The following is a 17,494-nucleotide window of genomic DNA, read 5'->3' on the forward strand; positions in this document are numbered from 1 at the left end:
CTTAGTTGGTTGAGTGTTGTCCCGTACACCATAAGGCTGTGGTTCAATTCCTGGTCAGAGCACATACAGAGGGCAACCAATTGATGTTCTCTCAGGTGAACACTCCTCTCCTTTCCCCTCTCTTAAATCAATAAGCATGTCCTTGGGTGAGTATTAAAAAGTAAATGAACCCTTTGCACTTGCTTTTTTCTCGAGCTGCTACCGATGCTAACTGTGTCATCCAAGTGCAAAAGGTTAAATTATCTTGATGTCCAAATCAGGTTGGTTAAGACAGAAGTGCCATCTAATTGATTAGTAATTAAAAGGTTGTAGGAGCTTCTGCCAAAAAAGCCTCAAGAAACAGTCCTGAATTATATACACTGAGTGCCCAGATTATGATCTCTGAAGGCGTTAATCTGGCGTGCGTGCGTGTATTAGAGGCCTGGTGCATGAATTCGTGCATTGGGTAGAATCCAGCCAGCCTGGCCAAGGGGAGGGGAAATGGGCAGTTGGCTGGCTTGCCTGCTGGTCGATCAATTTGCACATTAGCCTTTTATTATATAGAATATACACTGAGCCCTGGCCATCGTGGCTCAGTGGATAGAGCGTCAGCCTGCAGACTGAAGGGTCCCAGGTTCGATTCCGGCCAAGGGCACATGCCTGGGTTGCGGGTTCGATCCCCGTTGGGATTGTGCAGGAGGAAGCCGATCAATGATTCTCTCATCATTGATGTTTCTGTCTGTCTCTCCTCCTCCCTTCCTCTCTGAAATCAATAAATTAAAAAAAAAAAAAAAGGAATATACACTGAGTGGCCAGATTATTATGCGTTCAGAGGTAATAATCTGGCCAATCAGTGTATATTCTGTTCTATGTCTAGAATACAGAACCTCTTTAAAAATCACCTAGAGACAAGTTCATGACATAGGAAAATTCTAGAAAATTAAAGAGTCCTATTTAAAAACAGAATAAAAGGACAATCTGATTTTAAGAAGTCTTTATTAACAATTAGGTTGTTCATTCCTCTTTACCCTCTTCTTCACTGGTTTCCCGGACACAGTTCACCTGATCCTGCCAATAAAAGGAAACAATTACTTCCCAAAGATGTAAAAATCAGTTATCAAGTTAGTTAGCAACAACCAAGTAAACTTCCTAATAACAAGGAAATATTAATAACGGAATGTGGTATCAATAGTATTTAATGGTCTATATAATATATAAAGCTTAATTAAGATGTAGATTGTTTAGATTTCATACTGATTATAAGGGCCTTTTAAAACTGATACCTATCTATACATGCAATTTATAAAATGAGAGGTTAGTAAGCTACTATCCACAGCCACCTTCTTATAATTTTATTGGATACAGCCATGTCCATTTGTTTACAGTCTATGATTGCTTTCCAGCTAGACAGCAGAGTTGTGTTACACTTTAAAATTGCCAACCATTCTAACAGATTGTTCATATTATTTTGTTCTCCACCTATTTTCAACTATAGATGACCAATCCCACCATGTACCTATGTAGATGAAAAACAAAATAGGGAACTTCAAATTTTCTGAATCCACCTCTGTATGGTGCTATGGACAGAGGTAAATATATACATAGATACTATACATATACATATATATATATATATGTATGTATATACTTTTTAATTGAAAACTGAAGTCCGTTTTTCTGAGGCTTGAGCCAAACCAAGAAAGCCTACAACCTCAGAAAGCTGTTAAAACAAGTAAATATTTATTTAAGTATTGTAAAAACAGTATTTCCTGCCCTAGCAGGTTTGACTCAGTGGATAGAGCATCTGCTGCCTGTGGACTGAAGGGTCCCAGGTTCGATTCCAGCCAAGGACACATGCCTGGGTTGCGGGCTCAATCCCCAGTAGGGGGTGTGCAGGAGCCAACCAATCAATGATTCTCTCTCATCATTCATGTTTCTAGCTCTCTATCCCTCCCCCTTCCTCTCTAAAATCAATAAAAATATATTTAAAAAAAACAACACAACAGTATTTCCTATAAGAAAATTTTAATGTATAAAAAATTAAAATGATATAGTCAAACAAAGTAATTATTTCTGTACCACCAGAGTCCCTTTTTTCTGAAGGCAATTAACAGAGTAAGATTGCTTAACATACCTTGATACTTCCTCTGTCTTGCAAGTTTTGGCTTTCTCTCTTGGTTGGCTTATGCTTTGATAGCTTGAGAACAATTATCCACCTATTATTAAAAATGTAATTTTATTAAAATAAAGCAACATGTTCAGCATATTACATTCTTATTAATATGTAACATGTTGTTTTTATGTTTGGGTTCTAATCAATGGTTTTATTTAGCTATGTTATTGCTTAGAAAAGGTCTGGTCTACACCACGTTCATACTCTAAATTTTTTTTCACCTGTACATATGAAATTTTGCCTGTTACCAAGGACTAAACAGTTGTCACTCTACTATTTACTAGATAAGTAAAAAAGAACCTTAAGGAGATTTAAAGTGGATCCTAAGGTGAATTTAGAGTACTGAAAATACAGCATTTCTCCACTAAACTCAAGCCCTCTTTTCTGTTCTTGATTGTACCTTCTCAATTCTACTATTTAACATTTTGGTAATATTTCTCATCTTTCAACTCTCTCACATACACACCTATTTTCAAAAACCGAAATAGAGGAATGTTATCTTAGGTGAGACAAACATCTGAAAAATCAAACACGTTTCACCCCATCTGGCTAAATCAAATTATTGAACTATTAAATCTAATCCAAAAGACCTCTATTGCTAAGGTTAAGATTTCTAAGGATACTTACTTCAGGCGAATGAGCACTCCAATATCAGCCAACATCAATCATTCGCACCTAAAGAATAATAAGAAAAGTTAATATAAAAGACAAGGGCATAAGGTTTGAAAATGCTAGTTAACTTCAAAATTTAAAGAGTAAAATTCCAGAAACCAAGATTGGGGGCAAGTTACAGCATAAAAAAATAGGAAGAAACTTCATGGAAGGTAGAAGGGGGAATCTAAAATTATTCTCACATAAAGTAATAAAATAGACACCTGAATCAGAATGAAAACTGTATCTTCTTTAAAATACAAAAGCCTAACTAGTATTTATTTTCACCAGTCTGAGCACAAGTTTGACTGCAATCCAAAATATACTATCCCTTATGTGAAGGTATGTGACAACGTCTACCTTACCAAATGAATTTTTATCATCAGCTCTCTTTTCATAAAAGCACATACCCTGCTCCCCATTCAAGTATGTTTTCCATTCTCAGGTGGACTGACCACCTTCAGCAGAAGTCCTCCAAGAGTACCCCCCACCCCATTCCACAGTACACAATGCAGTTGTTATCCTGCAATCCTATATATTTGCCTTGTTTTTTCCCTCTAAGTCCTCACTGAGTTTTAAGTTAGGGCAGGGAAGCTTTGCCTTATTGGGACAGCAAGGAACCGGATTTTTTTTTTTTTTTTCCTGAGGGAGAAGACATTCACCTTCACTATATACCTACAGGGCCACTGCACAAAAACCGGACAGATCAGCCTTCACTCAAATTCTCGGTTTTTCTTCTTCCCTGATTATCAGTTACTGCCAAGGGCATATGAAATAGTTCCCTGTTGCACATTTACCATCCATAAGGGATACTATATCGTTTTGCATTCTTCCCATTCTCCAGATTATCCTATGCTGCAACCAGCCCTCCCTTTTCACCCTCTGAATAAAATCTTCTCAGCACTGGTGTTCAAAAGCAACATTTTTATGGTTGATGGTTTACCAACAACTGTGAGATTTCCACAGTTGAGTCTTAAAAATTGCCAATCATTATCTAGCAGCAATGACAGATGATTAGGAGCAGTGAAATCCTGAGTTCTTTCCCTAATAGGCCATTTGAGAACTGCACTAGCTGACAAGAGCACTGAAACATTATCAGCTAAAGCCCAAACCAAAAAAAGGCCCAAAACAAACATCCTGGCTCTCTAAAACCTGTCCACAATCATTAAGGGAAGGACAGTAAATGCAGGACTGTGGATCGTGTCACTGCAGCTGACAATGATTAACAATAGGAGACATGCAACCCCCGTTAAGGTTAAAAGTCCAAAACCAGTCACACACATCTATCTCTATTGGGGGAAAGTGAGACTATTATACAGTCTTTGTAGGTTTTGCAACCTTGTGTGGAAAGCACCCATTGCATTTCTTTCATCTTTCAGAAAGCACCTGTATCTGTTCCAAGGGCCTAACAGTACGAAAATGCATTCTGGCATCACACCTCTGAACATCAGACCATTCTCATTAAAAAGAGTAATTTTGATTTGTAATAAGGCTTATGAAATACAATGCAAGCACCTCGGTAGTGTTATTACTGAAACCCATTTATTCCCAGATTTTTGACTGAGTGGCTTTTTTAAGTCCCTCTGCACTAAGATTTACAAATTATAGCTACGTACAAATCAAAACTAATAAGAATAAACTTCAGTCACAAGTTTCTCATTTGAAAGTGCAAAAACCTATTCATCTTAAAAGCAGAATGAAGCAAAGTTAACCCCCCGCCCCAATGATATTCCTGAAGTCCATTATTACAACAAGCACATTCTCTCAAAATTGTTACTGGTTTTTTAAGAAATAAACCTGAGCTTTAATTTCTAAAACACTCAATCCCCAAAATCACGGCAGCAAGTGCTGGCCACCGATTTAATGGATCATGCCACAGGAAAACCCCATCAGGGTTACATGCCAACTTAGTGACACTCTTGTCACTAATACCTAAGTATTGTGTTTGTTTTGCATTATATTATTCATGTAGAGAGCTAAATTAATCACCATTTGTTCTTTCATCTAGCAGGAGAGTCAAAAGTTATTTGCTTGAATGGACTATGCATTACAGTACAAATTTGTTCCCACCTTGTGAATTGCTTGCTAAAGAGCAAGCCATTTTTCTTGATATAATGGAAGAAAATTCTCATATTCATGAAGAGTTTCCACACATTTATGCAAAGTAAACCTCAAACCTTCCAGTTACAGAGCAGAAAGCATTATATATAAAAGATGTTTCTCATGCATACTAGCTAAAAACCAGTTCAGAGAACAAAGTTGAGTTGAGGTCTGGAATAATAGTCGATGCAAAGCTTAAGAACTAAGCAACAAAGTAAGGTGGTTAAGACCTTTTTTTGGTAATTAAAATCTTGGAATTATAACATCACATCCCTAAAGCTAAGGTAACCAAACTCAAAAACCTACTCTGAACATTTGCAGTTATCCTACAGAATACGACGAAGTCTTATGATTGGGAAATGATTCCCACCATGTATCCAACTGTAGGCAAGTCAATGTGCCACACCAATTTTCCCCAGGTTCAGAGTATAAACATATTTAGTAAATATCATGTAATTTGAACTATTCACATTAGATTCCCGTCTAAGCCCAAGTTAGTAACAAAGATGTTTCTATGGAGCTCATTTGAAAAAAATTTAAATCACATTACGGAAAAAAAAAAAAAAAAAAGCCCTGTACTTTTAGTGTTAATTCACTCAACCTACAGAATAAATTACCCGAGATTGCATTCTGAAATTATTGATATTGCTGACCTATGGGCAGGTCAGTTGCTACAACAGACTAATTATCACATGCTATACAGTCCATATCAAGAGGCTAAAAAAGCACTCTACCTCCCAAGTATGGTTTGTTTCCCTTTCCCCCACACCACTGATATGTTCCATGTTATCTTCAGTTACAATGCAACTAAAGGAAACCACACAACTCAATCAGATATACCAAGGAATCAAGTTTGCACTTTTTATCTGAGAACTGCAACAGCACTGAATTCTGCCTGACAAATTACAGCTCTAAACCCAAACCCACGCACTTTTGATAAGCTAGCTTTACCATACAAGTGTTAGGTGCTGCACTGTTATTTCATTGTCAGAAGTGTGATGTCAGAATGCCCACGGAATAAAAGTACATAGCAAGTCACCAAGTTATATTATATTGCTTGTTACCTACCTGTATGCAGTCGGCAATGAGAATCTTGGAGCAAGCAGGAATACTACATCCGGGTCCTAATGTCCATTGCCATTTGCGGTACTACGTTCCTCACAGTTACGCACTGCAGAAATGCTGGCTAAATGCAGTTATGTAGCAGGCCACTACTTTAATAGTGCATAATTGCAGTCCAAGAACACCAGAAAACATTCCACCAAAACTTAGTGGCTTGCCCAAGAAAAGCCAAGTATCTAAGTTTTTATCTGCCATAATATGCCTCTTATAAAAATTGCACAGGCGTAACATTACAATTTCCCAAATTATAGTTTATAATAGTGGTATAATATATCTACATAAAAGAGTGGTAGGGTTTATAGAACTTGTTAATGAGTTCAATTAGTGTTCTAAACAAAGGATTGTGATTTCACTAAATAAATGAGCCAATGGGTTAAATGCTTATGAGATACCTATTAAATACACTGGGGTCTCTTCGAGAATGCGGTTTTTAAAGATTTGGACTACTATGTTTTAAAATGATCAGTGTTCCTCTTAAAAACAAAATTATGAGAATGGAAAAGGGGGAAATGGGGGCCGGTGATTTCTTCAAATGAGAAAAATGGCTAAATACTTTGAAACTATTACCTTCCCTCTCCCATCCCAAGTTTCAAATCAGCTTTTAGGCAACTTTTTTTAAAGATAACTTAAAATTCCCATTAGGTTAAAAACTATCATATACATTACAAGACTTACAGAAAGTCTATTTGAGTATCTTACAACCCTTGGTACACTGCTATTTCAGTGATAAAAGTAAAAAAAACTTAGTTGAAACTAAGCAAGATTATTTGCTAAACAACATTTAGCAATTCTACAGCCCTCAGTAAGGCCATCAAAACCACAACTTTCAGCAGATTATCCATGAGCATCCTTCACCACTCTTCAAAGGTAAAGTACTACCAAAAGCTTATTTTAGGGGTCTGTGCCAGCATCCCTTATAAAGAAAGGCATGTAATCTGAAAAATAAACTGAAACATTAATTTTATAGGCAGATTATCCCATTTCCCCACCAGCCCCCGCCCACACACATACAAGTTCACCCTCCATGGGTGTCCCATGAACACCCCTTATTTTATCATTAGTCAAGTCCCTACTATACAATCCAATCAAATTATAATGGACTTCTTTCAAATCAAGACCCTTGTTTCCATACAGAAAAATCTCATACATAGCACCAATTCATACCTTAACTGGGGACAAAACTTCCTCATTAATATAATTATGGTAGAACTACCACCCATTTCCAGGTGTCTTGGTGAATAGAAATAATGAACATTTTCTAATGAGATTTCCTTAATTAGCACATCATGTACTTGTCAGTCACACAACCAGAATTGGGTGACATGACTTCATACTCCACTAGTGTTTTACTTTTAGTATTATCCAGTTTCCCATGCAGAAGGTGCTCAATTATTTCAACAATAGATTTCCCTTTGTACTCAGGCACAATACTAAACTTCAGCATTTTAACCAAGACTTGATTTAGAATTTTACTTTTGCCAATTAGCACCAAGAACAGAGGTGAAAAGGAGGAAGACACATTCCATAGTAAAGAGTTCTTTTCTATAATGTACAAATTTGAATGTAACCATAACTAAGAACAAAGCCAAACCATTATTTTACCTACTTTTAGGAAGCTGTTCCCTCTGCTAAAATAAATACATTGGGAAAACAGATTCCCACTGTTGTACTAACAGACAACAGTAACAACATACTTTAATATTAAATCAGTATATCTAATTCTAATGGAAGGAGATTCAATGAAGTTGACAATAAACTGACAACACCATCGAAAAACTCCAAAACTTTATGGGTGGGTGGGACATTTATATTTGCACTGTGTAGCATAAGCGACTCTCTCCAGATTTAGTGTTGCATCAAAAGGAAACTATGGAAAAACAGATTAACAAGTATTTTACAATTAAGAATGAATGGCTATCTGCAATCCTACATGTCAACAGTCACCACTAATTCTTCAAAAAGAGAGCAAGTAGATTTATGGTCCTATAGTTTTCACCCAATGAAGTAGCAAAAGGAGATATAAAAGGTTCAGAGTACAAATGTATATATAGCTACACCTAGTTTATGGTTACTATACTTCTTACTTGCAAGTTGAAATTTTCAGACTAAACCCCATCTTTATAAATCACTTAAAGTAATACATGAAAAGACTTCATGTTTAACAATCTTTAATTCAAATGTGAAAGTTCAATACAAGCCAGTTGTAGGGCTTGGGACTTAACTCTTTTAAAAACAAAAATGGAGGAATGCAACAAAATGATCTTTCCACTTTTTCTCCAGAAACTTTCAAGAAAAGGATAACTCATAGGGCCATAGAAGATCCATTTAGTCATGCCCACTTTCTCCCCCTACCAATAGTCGTAAACCCAATTCCACAATCTTAATACATATTCCTGAATGAAGATTTACAGTTCAGTTTTACTTATATAACCATTTAAAAGTACTTAGCACCGCTTGCTTCCTATAATGCCAAACAAATCAAATCACGGATCTACTTCAGTATGTATTTCTTCTTTTTAAAACAAAGGGGTACTTATTTGTAAAAAGCAATACTTAGCCTACAAATACATTTCCTAAAAATGGCACATGCCATTTGAAGGTCTCAACACTCTCATGCTTTCAAAGTGGAATACCTAGCCTAATGTGCATGGAAGCATGAATGGCAAAATTGAAGATCAATATTATAACTATTTTATCTATTTATTTGAAGCACAGTAAAAAAAAAAAAAAAAAAAAAAGATACACTTTGGAAATTCGATGGCACAAGGTACACTGCCATAACTTGTGGGACATTATACAGTTAAAAAAAAAGGAAATAAAAAGGAAAAATCCTGTTTCAAAACACTGTATTACATAATTTTACCTGCCCAAACAGACCATTTACAAATATTAGGTCAATGAACTGCTAACATCCATAAAAAGGTAGCTTTCTTACTAAAATGCAAGAATTTAAAAGATTGATATCTAAACAAGAAAAGACAAAAACAAACTAGAATGAGAGCCTAGATATCACATCTAAAATCGGGGCTTTTTGTTTGGGCCTTCATACTCTTCTCTCCCTCTACCATATCCTGCTGGAGTTCCAGGCCCCATTCCTCTAGGACCCTGTCCACCCACAGGTCCCGCACCTCCCTGCCCAAAGCGCTCAGTACGCTATTGGAACAGTAATTATCAGTTCATTATATGTAGTTGATGTCCATGTGTGTTAAGTAAATATTTTAGAAGGTTCCGTAGTCAACGTTCGTCGATACAATCACCAATGAGTCGATCCACAGGTACCGGGAACATAGAAAGGAAAAAAGGGTAATTTGAAAATTAGTTTACGATAATACATGCCTTGTGGTATGTTCCCACTTGAGCCATTCTCATACACCTGTTTCAAAGAATAGATCCCTGTAGTGCTAAAAAATTTAAGAATTAGTGTAGATGTGAAAACCCATTCCAAAATGAGTTAAAGAAATTTCACATCAGAATAAACCACTGAAAAGCTTGCAAACTTCTCACTTTCAAGGTCTGAACAGGAAAATTAATTTCCAAGTAAGCCTAACAAGCCCAACCAGACAGATTCAATTCACTCAAAGAAGTGACAAAGGACCTACTCACCAGTTAGTGGCATGTGCTGCATAAGAAACCTTGTGCTTTTTCAAGATCTCAAGACACATCTGCTAAGTTGCAGAAATCTTAAAAGGTTCAAAGTTTTAATAAAATGCTACCAGACTACAAAAAAAAGCATAAAAGACTAATAGGTTTAGTCACTTAACCGGCACAGTAACGTGATTTTTAAAAAATGTGTTGCCATATTCTCACAGGTGTACCACCTTTAGGAGCCATCGCTCTATCACCAGAGACACTTATGTTTACGGTACTATTCTGTGTTGTTGCAAATTGACTGGATATACAGCCCACCCCATAACAGTCCAACTTTCCCCTAAGGACTTTGAAAAGCTCACTGGCACTTAGCTATGATTCCATGGTTTGGGTATCTCCCAAAGAGCCTAGCACCATGCTTAAGTGACTGCAATAAAGCAGCAGTTTATTTTTCCATCTAATTCCAGGTACTTCTAAGTCTTAGAAGGCTATGGATCCAAAAAGAAAAACCCTAGAGATATGCAAGCAGCGCAGCCTGAACTATCTTTCAAATTCCATTTAAAATAGATCAGCTACTAAGTATTACCACTACCCCCCCAAAAAAATTTTAAACAAAAAACAAAAATGGCATCAGGGTTTAACTGTTCCTCTTATGTTATAATTTCAAAATGTCTCTTACAAAATACTATAGGGCTACCTGAATAAGACTAAATCTCAATCCTTTAAACTATTTTTCAAAAACCTAAACATTTTAGGGTTTTAGCACACTGTACTATATATTTCATTAAGGCTAGTGAGGAAAATTTGGGGATTTCATAATTATATCATTACATTTTAAACCCACAGGTTGTTTTTTAACCTGTTATATGGACTATACAATTTTAACTGTGGGAACATCATGTGAAGTTACATTTTTAACAAATTTCCTTACATACCTACAATATGCCTTTAAGGAAACACATAAGCAAAAATGTTACCCACACTATTTTTAAAATTTAATTTGAAGAAAGCTTATAGCACTACATTTAACATAACCAGTCATTTACGATTCTAATTCCCCAAAAGTCATAAATGGGTTTTAAAATAGGTGAGGTCCCATACTAAATTCTTATGTTCCTTATTTGTAAAATGAAATTAGTGAGTTACATGCTGCAGCTTCCTTCCTTTGCCAAAATCCTGTAGGTGAACTAAGTAGACTTAATTCAGTTGTGAAAATGTCTTCTTCTTTAAACCCATTTCTAAAGCCAATATTCAATTCTCCTAAGGATTTGTAAAGCCCTAAACACAGCCACTCAGACCAATTCACATGGTTGTTCTAAAGCATCCGGATAGGCTATCTGCACAGTTAAAATATGATAGCATCAAGAAGGTCCAGGTCAAATGCACACAACTAGTATGCTTAAAATTATCATTGATTTTGTTGCTACTCTGTAGCAAAACAGATGTCTGTTTATTTTAGAATGTGTACCTATCGACAGCCCAACAGGTGGGAAACGACGAGTCAAAACTTTAAACAATTCCCTTTTCATGGATAGAAGCCACACCAAATATAGGTCAAAGTTCTACACATCACTAAAACATGCTTAGGAGTAGCAAACTACAAGTCTAATTCATATAGTTATGGCAAATGCCAGCTGAGTGAACAACAGGTTGCCATTTGATTACGCTCACTTAGATGTAATTAGGTACATTATCTAACATTTAGAATTTGGATTTGCCATGCGATGGAGTGCAAAAGTACACAAGCAATATAATAGAAAGCACCTAAGTCTACTCATTGCCAAAGATAACTCCAACATACTAACAGCACTGACTTCGAGTTGGCAACCTTATCTGTTTAGGTTACCACACACGGAGTTCTTCTATGTTGCCAAAGTATCCCTCAGTATTACAATTTACATGATAGGGAAACTAAAAGAAGTCCAGTCACCTACTTAAAAAAAACAAAACAAAACAACACACACAACAAAATAAAACACACACACAGAAGTTGTGAAAATGAGAATTTCCTTTGTACTACGTCCCACAGGATACATTACCATGTCGCTTCCCATCATGGAACCACTCATGGTTGCTGGTGGAACTCCAGGATTAGCTTCATAACCTATGCCACCTCCACCACCTAATGGTGGAAATTTCTGGCCTCCTGAACCATAGGGATCTAGGAAACAAAAATGCCAGTTATAACTAAACCAGAATATTGCTCTCCAATGGCATTGCTAATTTATTTTCATGCTTACCTCCCATGTTCATTGCTCCTCCACCACCCATTCTCATGTCTCTTTCTCTCTAATAGAAAAAAAACCAAACAACTTTCATGTATCTGTACTATACCCATAACATTTTTGAAAGTACAAAAAAATCCCCATACTTAATGTTTCTAACCAGTAAAAAAGGTTCATTTAAGGCAATTTAAAAAACTTGGAGTAAGAAATTTTAATTTACCCATTGACTTAATTTTCAAAAAACCTAAAAGCTTCTTCCCAAAGAATCTTTGGCCTACCAAAAAAATGGCCAAACTAAGGCATATAATCATAATACACATTTAAAATAAGTAGATATGTTATTATTTCACTCTAACTAGATTACAACACAAGTTTACTTACTGGATCCATGTAGCCCATTCGGCTATAACTTTCCTCTCTTTGTCGTCTCATTTGTTCTTCCATCTCACGTTGACGAATCATCATCTCTTCTTCCCTTCTACGTCGTTCCTCTTCTTGTCTGGAAATGTTCATTAAGTATTAAACCAAAGTGTTATCCACACCTTTTCAAACTCAATTTTGACTAAACTGCAAAATTTAGGTTCATCTTTTGTCTAAGTGTTAATGCAGAATCAAAGGCTTAGTTTAACAAGGTCTGCCCGGTGTGGCTCTGTTGGTTGACCGAAGTCTCCCCTGCCTTCCCTCTCGCTCTAAAATCAATAAAAACTTTTTTTTAAATAAAAGGCTTAAACAAAAGTTTACCTTAATTGCATTTCTTTACGTTTCTGCATTTCTTGATTGTGAAGTTCTTCCATGCGCCTTAATTCTTCCTGGCGTCGCATCAGATCTGAACATTGGAAAATTTTGTTTTGGATTTACATTAATGAGATTACAATAAGTTTTTAAAAAGACAATTGATCCCATCAGCAAACTTCAGGGAGTCTTTTACCTTGACGCAGGAGATTTGCCTGATGTTCATGATAGGCATCTTCCATTTCACTTTCCAGTTTGTCTTTTGCATCTTTCATGTTTTTTTCAACTTGTTCCCGTTGCTGTTTCTCCATTTCATCCAAGGACTTCCATCGCTGAGAATATTCATACTCAAATGTGCCATGCTGGGCAAAACGAGGAGGGGTTTCTCTCTCCCTGACAATATTTAAAGGTGAATCAATTTGGGATGCACTAAGAAACACTACCCGACTCCCCTAAAAATACTGGTCTGTCCCCCTGCCCTATCGCTTGTAAGGAACACCAAGGGGCAAAGACCACGTTGGTTCATTAAGAACAAGACAAAATTGTGAAATACACATACTTCAGAAACAAAAACTAGGCATTTGAATAAATGCTTCAAAACCTCAAACTTTCTGAGCCTGATGCTTTTATTAAGCATATTCATTTAGAAGAATTTGGCACATTTTAAACAAAACTGAAAAATTACTAGAACAAGTTCTCCCTTAAAAACTGCCCAAAAGTAAAAAAAAAAAACTGCCCAAAAGTTTAATCCATCTTACTTTTGATACATTGGATTCTTCTGTGCAAGTTTTTCAGGAAGACCATCTTCATCATCCAATTGTTCAAGTGGTTCCACAATGACTGGACGAGGAGTTCTAATAAAAAAGAAAGCTGCATCTTATTTTCCAGTTGTATCACAACTTCCTCATAAGAGTCAATAAACAAAAATTATTAAAATAAGCACAAGAACTTACGTTGTCAGTAAGAAAACGCCTTCACTGCATCTTTCAAATGCTTTTCTTGCTGCTGGTTTAGAAGCAAATTCAACAATGCCTTTCCCGGTAGATCTTCCACGATCATCCACAATTACAACAGCCCTTTCAATAGGACCAAACTGGCTAAAGGCTTCTTCCAACAGTTCATTGGAAACGTAAGGTGAAAGATTTCTAACAGAAAGGGCAGCAGCATGTGTGGCAAAGCGAACCCGAAGCTGTCTACCTCTCATGGGTGTATCATCAAGTTCAGCTTTGGCAATTTCAGCCAATGCCCTGGACTCCTGAAAGTTATCAGATATACTCATGTTAATGACCTAAAAAATGGCCTCATGCATACCCTGAAAGCCATAAGCCTAATTCCCATTCCTATTCTTCCTCCAGCTCCAAGTATATTCAGACAGCCCACCCTGACACCGTTCTCAGTAGTTCAAATGCCTTGCCCACCCCCTCCCCTTGATTCTTAGATACCAACGATTATACACTATACAAGTTCATCTTTTCTGCAGGAACGATGAAAACATTTTTATCCTCACCCGTGGATATGGATTTTTGGGGTGTGTGGTTGGTTTGTGCGTTTTTTTGAGATAAAGAGAGCATAAAACACTGATGTGGAAAAAACATCAATCAGTTGTCTGTGTATGCCACCCCCTCTAGGACTGAACCCACAACCTTTTGGTGTACAGGACCACCCTCCAACCAACTGAGCAACCCAGCCACGGCAAGAATGACAAAAAATTTAAAGACCAATTGATTCATGTTCGTTTGAAAACCAGTACATTTGTAGTTGCAAAAAAAGGGGACCCTTTATTTAATTATACATAAAAACCCAACAAACTCACAAGCTTAATAAATCCGAATCCTTTGCCTTTGTTGATAAAAACTTCTCCCGGTTCTCCATATTTAGCAAACAGTCTTTTGAATTCCTCCTCTGTAATATCAGCAGGTAGGTTCCCAACAAACAACCGACAACGCTGAGTGTAAGTTTTCTCTCCAGGTCTTCTCAGGAGAGACAAGTTGGCTTTAAACCCCTAGTGAAAAAGAAAGGGAATTTTCAGACACCAGTGACCTCTGCAAGCAGGGAAACACACTAATTTTTGCTCTTACCAAACTGGATTTTACCAACTGGGCTGCTCTTCTGTTTCGTTTAAAGTCAAATCAAGGTCCTACTACACTTGTGGGATTTCCAATGTAACCACTATCCTAACACCAAACAGCCAAAATCATTCAAAGTACTCGAGAACTGACACTTGGACCTCGCTACACATAGGTCCTTTTGGTGGATCATTCCTTCCTCAATTAAGATCAGCTCACGGCGTATTGTCTTCCTCTCCACCTCTACTGCTGTTCACCATTCTACATCTACATCAACAACCTCGTCCTTTCCATATGCTGAGCATCCCTAAGTAAAACTGTAGTAGACATAAATTAAAATGGACAATTAAATGAAAAAGGAAAAGAACAAAATCCCGTTATCAACGACATGACTTGGGCCTGCTCTTCCCCGATCTCTGGGAGCCTACATTTCACGGTCTACTCTACTCTGGTTCCCAGAACCTTCTAGCTTTAACGGGGCCGGCCCATCACGGCGGCTCCTCGCCGCTCCTCGCAGGCCCCCTCCCCGCGCTCAGGCCGCCCACCCCGGGATCGTCCGAGAGCCCCGCCCCCGCCGGCAGCGCGCAGGCGCCCTTCCGGTCTCCGACAAAATGGAGGCCGGCGGGGAGGGAGGGGAGCGAAGAGGGGCAGCGGCCATCTTAGGGGAACGGACGCGTAGCTCCGGAGACACTCACCTCCGAGTCGGAGATCTTCTCCTCGCTGCGGCCGCCGGGCCCTCCGGGAGGGGGACCCTGGTGGTGCTGCTGGTGGTACGGGGGGTGGTGCTGCCGTCCTCCGCGGGGCTCGACGCCTCCTCGGTGTGGCGGCTTAGGATGGCCGCCGGGAGTGCTGAGGCCCGGGCCACCACCGGGCTTCGGGCCGCCCGGCATTTTACCGCCTTTGGGACCGCCGGGTCCTGGGCCCGGCTTAGGCCCGGGGACCGGGCCCCCGGCGGGTGGAGGCGGCGGACCCCCAGCCTGAGGCGGGGTGGTGGAGACCACGCTGCTCGGAGGCGCTGGCGGGGGCGCCCCGGAGGGCGCCGAGGTGACAGCGGGCGGCGGGGTCGGGATAGGGCCTGGCCCCGTGGTGGCCCCAGAAGTCGGGGGAGTGGCGGGCGGCGCCGGGCCCGCGGCCGGCGGAGTGGTGCCTACCCCAGGAGCCGGGCCGGGTCCCGGAGGAACCACGGGCTTGGATGAGTCCTGTGGCGGCGGCGGCTGCTGATGTGCGGGCGGCTGCTGAAGCGGCGGCGGCTGCTGATGTGGCGGCTGAAGCGGCGGCGGCTGCTGTGGTGGCGGCTGCTGCGGCGGCGGCTGCTGCTGCTGCTGCTGTTGATGTGGAGGCGGCGGCGGGATCGGAGGTTTGGGGCCGACCGGGACCGGGCCGGGACCCAAGGGTCCGCGGTTCTGATTGAGGCCCATGCCGGGCGGCGGCGAGCGGAAGTCGTGAAGGCCGCCGCGGCCGCCGCCTCCTCCGCGCCGGTGGAAGCCGCCACCGCCACCGCCGCGACTCCGGAACCGATCTCGAGACATGTCCGTGATCAAGGGGCGGTCGAGACAGAAGCGGAGAAGTCGCTCAGGGAATGTGGATGCCACCTTGCTTCGCACAAAATGGCGGATGACACAGGCTGCGTGCCGCCTTTGTCCTCTTCTTATATAGGCCAGCTGGTTTGGCCCCGCCTCCTTCTTGATCGGTAGCTCCAATAGCCAATTGAAAGTGCCGTGCTTGATGACATTATTTTACGAAGTGCTAATCTCTTCTATTGGCTTCTTGGTGAGAGGCGGGAGGAATGAGGAGCTGAAGTCTCCAGTTGGCCAATGAGCGGAAAAGGAGTTGGCTGTAGGCCACTGTGATTTGCTGGGAGAAATTTGAATGGGTTCGCCGGACCAATTTTCTCCTGAAAGCAAATAGTAAGGGCTCTATCAGCTCCAAGGGAAAGATGATAAGGGCCCTTTTCTTTCTCGATTGCCCCGGAAGAGGTCTATTGTTATCCTTTCCCAGAAAGAACTTTCCCTGGTTCAAAGGCATAAATTCAGTGCCTGCAATTTACTATACCTTGTGTTGGGCCAGTGAAATAAAAAAAAAAATCAAATCTTACCGACTTCACACGCGATCTTACTGTCATCTAAGGAGCTTTCGGTGGGTCATTCCTCCCTCAATATTCGCTCTTTTATCGCTTCCCGGCCTTTTGGCTAAGATCAAGTGTAGTATCTGTTCTTATCAGTTTAATATCTGATACGTCCTCTATCCTAGAACAATATATTAAATGAATTTTTGGAGCAGGGAGATGGAATAGGAGCTTGCTCCATCCACTCCACGCATTGACCCGGTATTGCAGTACCTCCGGGAACGGTGCACACACTCACACACAAAAAAATTAGCTCTTTAGCTCATGGCTTATTGTCTTCCGTTCCACCTCTCTGTTCATCCAACGTCTATGTGGATGACCACCCAATACTCTGTCAATTCTTTATCTCCTCACCTCCAACAACCTTTCCTTCCATCCTATATCAGCTGCTTCATCCCCACAACTGCCCTAAAGGTCACCGTTGTGTTTATTATTGCCAATAAGTATTCCATCTTTAAAATCTCTATTTCAAGAATCTCTACTGTCTGATCATAATAACTGATTCTTTAACTTCATCAAAAGCTCCAAACCATTAAATGTATTACTTTTTCACTCTCACATTTTAAACTTTTTTAAAAATTGATTTAAGGGAGAGAGATCGAAACGAAACATTGATGGGTTGTCTCCTGCTCCAACCGGGATCAAATCTGCAACCTCCTGGTGCATGGGAGGACACTCCAGCCAACTGAGCCACACTGTCCAGGGCTCTCACCCTCTCCTATTCATAACTTGT

At 39.8% G+C, this 17,494-nt stretch overlaps 1 protein-coding gene and 1 non-coding gene across 3 annotated transcripts; one reads left to right on the forward strand and one right to left on the reverse strand.

Moving 5' to 3' along the window:
- Window positions 1–958: 958 nt before the first annotated feature.
- On the reverse strand, window positions 959–16,270 carry SFPQ (splicing factor proline and glutamine rich). 2 transcript variants are annotated; one of them, XM_008156960.3, is made up of 13 exons: window positions 15,332–16,270; window positions 14,384–14,572; window positions 13,524–13,825; window positions 13,329–13,424; window positions 12,767–12,963; window positions 12,580–12,664; window positions 12,220–12,337; window positions 11,854–11,902; window positions 11,653–11,774; window positions 5,972–9,178; window positions 2,780–2,827; window positions 2,114–2,195; window positions 959–1,047 (listed from the first exon to the last, which is right to left on the reverse strand). In XM_008156960.3, the coding sequence occupies exons 1-10, from the start codon at window positions 16,163–16,165 to the stop codon at window positions 9,041–9,043; spliced, it is 2,130 nt and encodes a 709-aa protein (XP_008155182.1). In that variant the 5' UTR covers window positions 16,166–16,270; the 3' UTR covers window positions 959–1,047; window positions 2,114–2,195; window positions 2,780–2,827; window positions 5,972–9,040. The 2 variants fall into 2 exon arrangements, with proteins under 2 accessions (XP_008155182.1, XP_027989150.1); XM_028133349.2 differs by lacking the exon at window positions 5,972–9,178.
- A 535-nt stretch (window positions 16,271–16,805) lies between these two features.
- Window positions 16,806–16,996, forward strand: LOC114228205 (U2 spliceosomal RNA). The gene has a single exon (XR_003614318.2). It is a non-coding gene; the product is annotated as a U2 spliceosomal RNA (small nuclear RNA).
- Window positions 16,997–17,494: the final 498 nt, after the last annotated feature.

This window comes from Eptesicus fuscus, chromosome 9 (genome assembly GCF_027574615.1).
Source record: "Eptesicus fuscus isolate TK198812 chromosome 9, DD_ASM_mEF_20220401, whole genome shotgun sequence".
Lineage (NCBI taxonomy): Eukaryota > Metazoa > Chordata > Mammalia > Chiroptera > Vespertilionidae > Eptesicus > Eptesicus fuscus.

What these genes read in the sequence shown, in the direction of transcription:
- SFPQ (XM_008156960.3), bottom strand. Translation starts at nt 16,165, where the DNA reads ATGTCTCGAGATCGGTTCCGGAGTCGCGGCGGTGGCGGTGGCGGCTTC. An exon ending in AAGAATCCAATGTATCAAAA is followed by an intron (nt 12,964 to 13,328) that starts GTAAGATGGATT and finishes AAATATTGTCAG; the next exon opens with GGAGAGAGAAACCCCTCCTC. An exon ending in CCATGATGGGAAGCGACATG is followed by an intron (nt 9,179 to 11,652) that starts GTAATGTATCCT and finishes CTGTTCCAATAG; the next exon opens with CGTACTGAGCGCTTTGGGCA.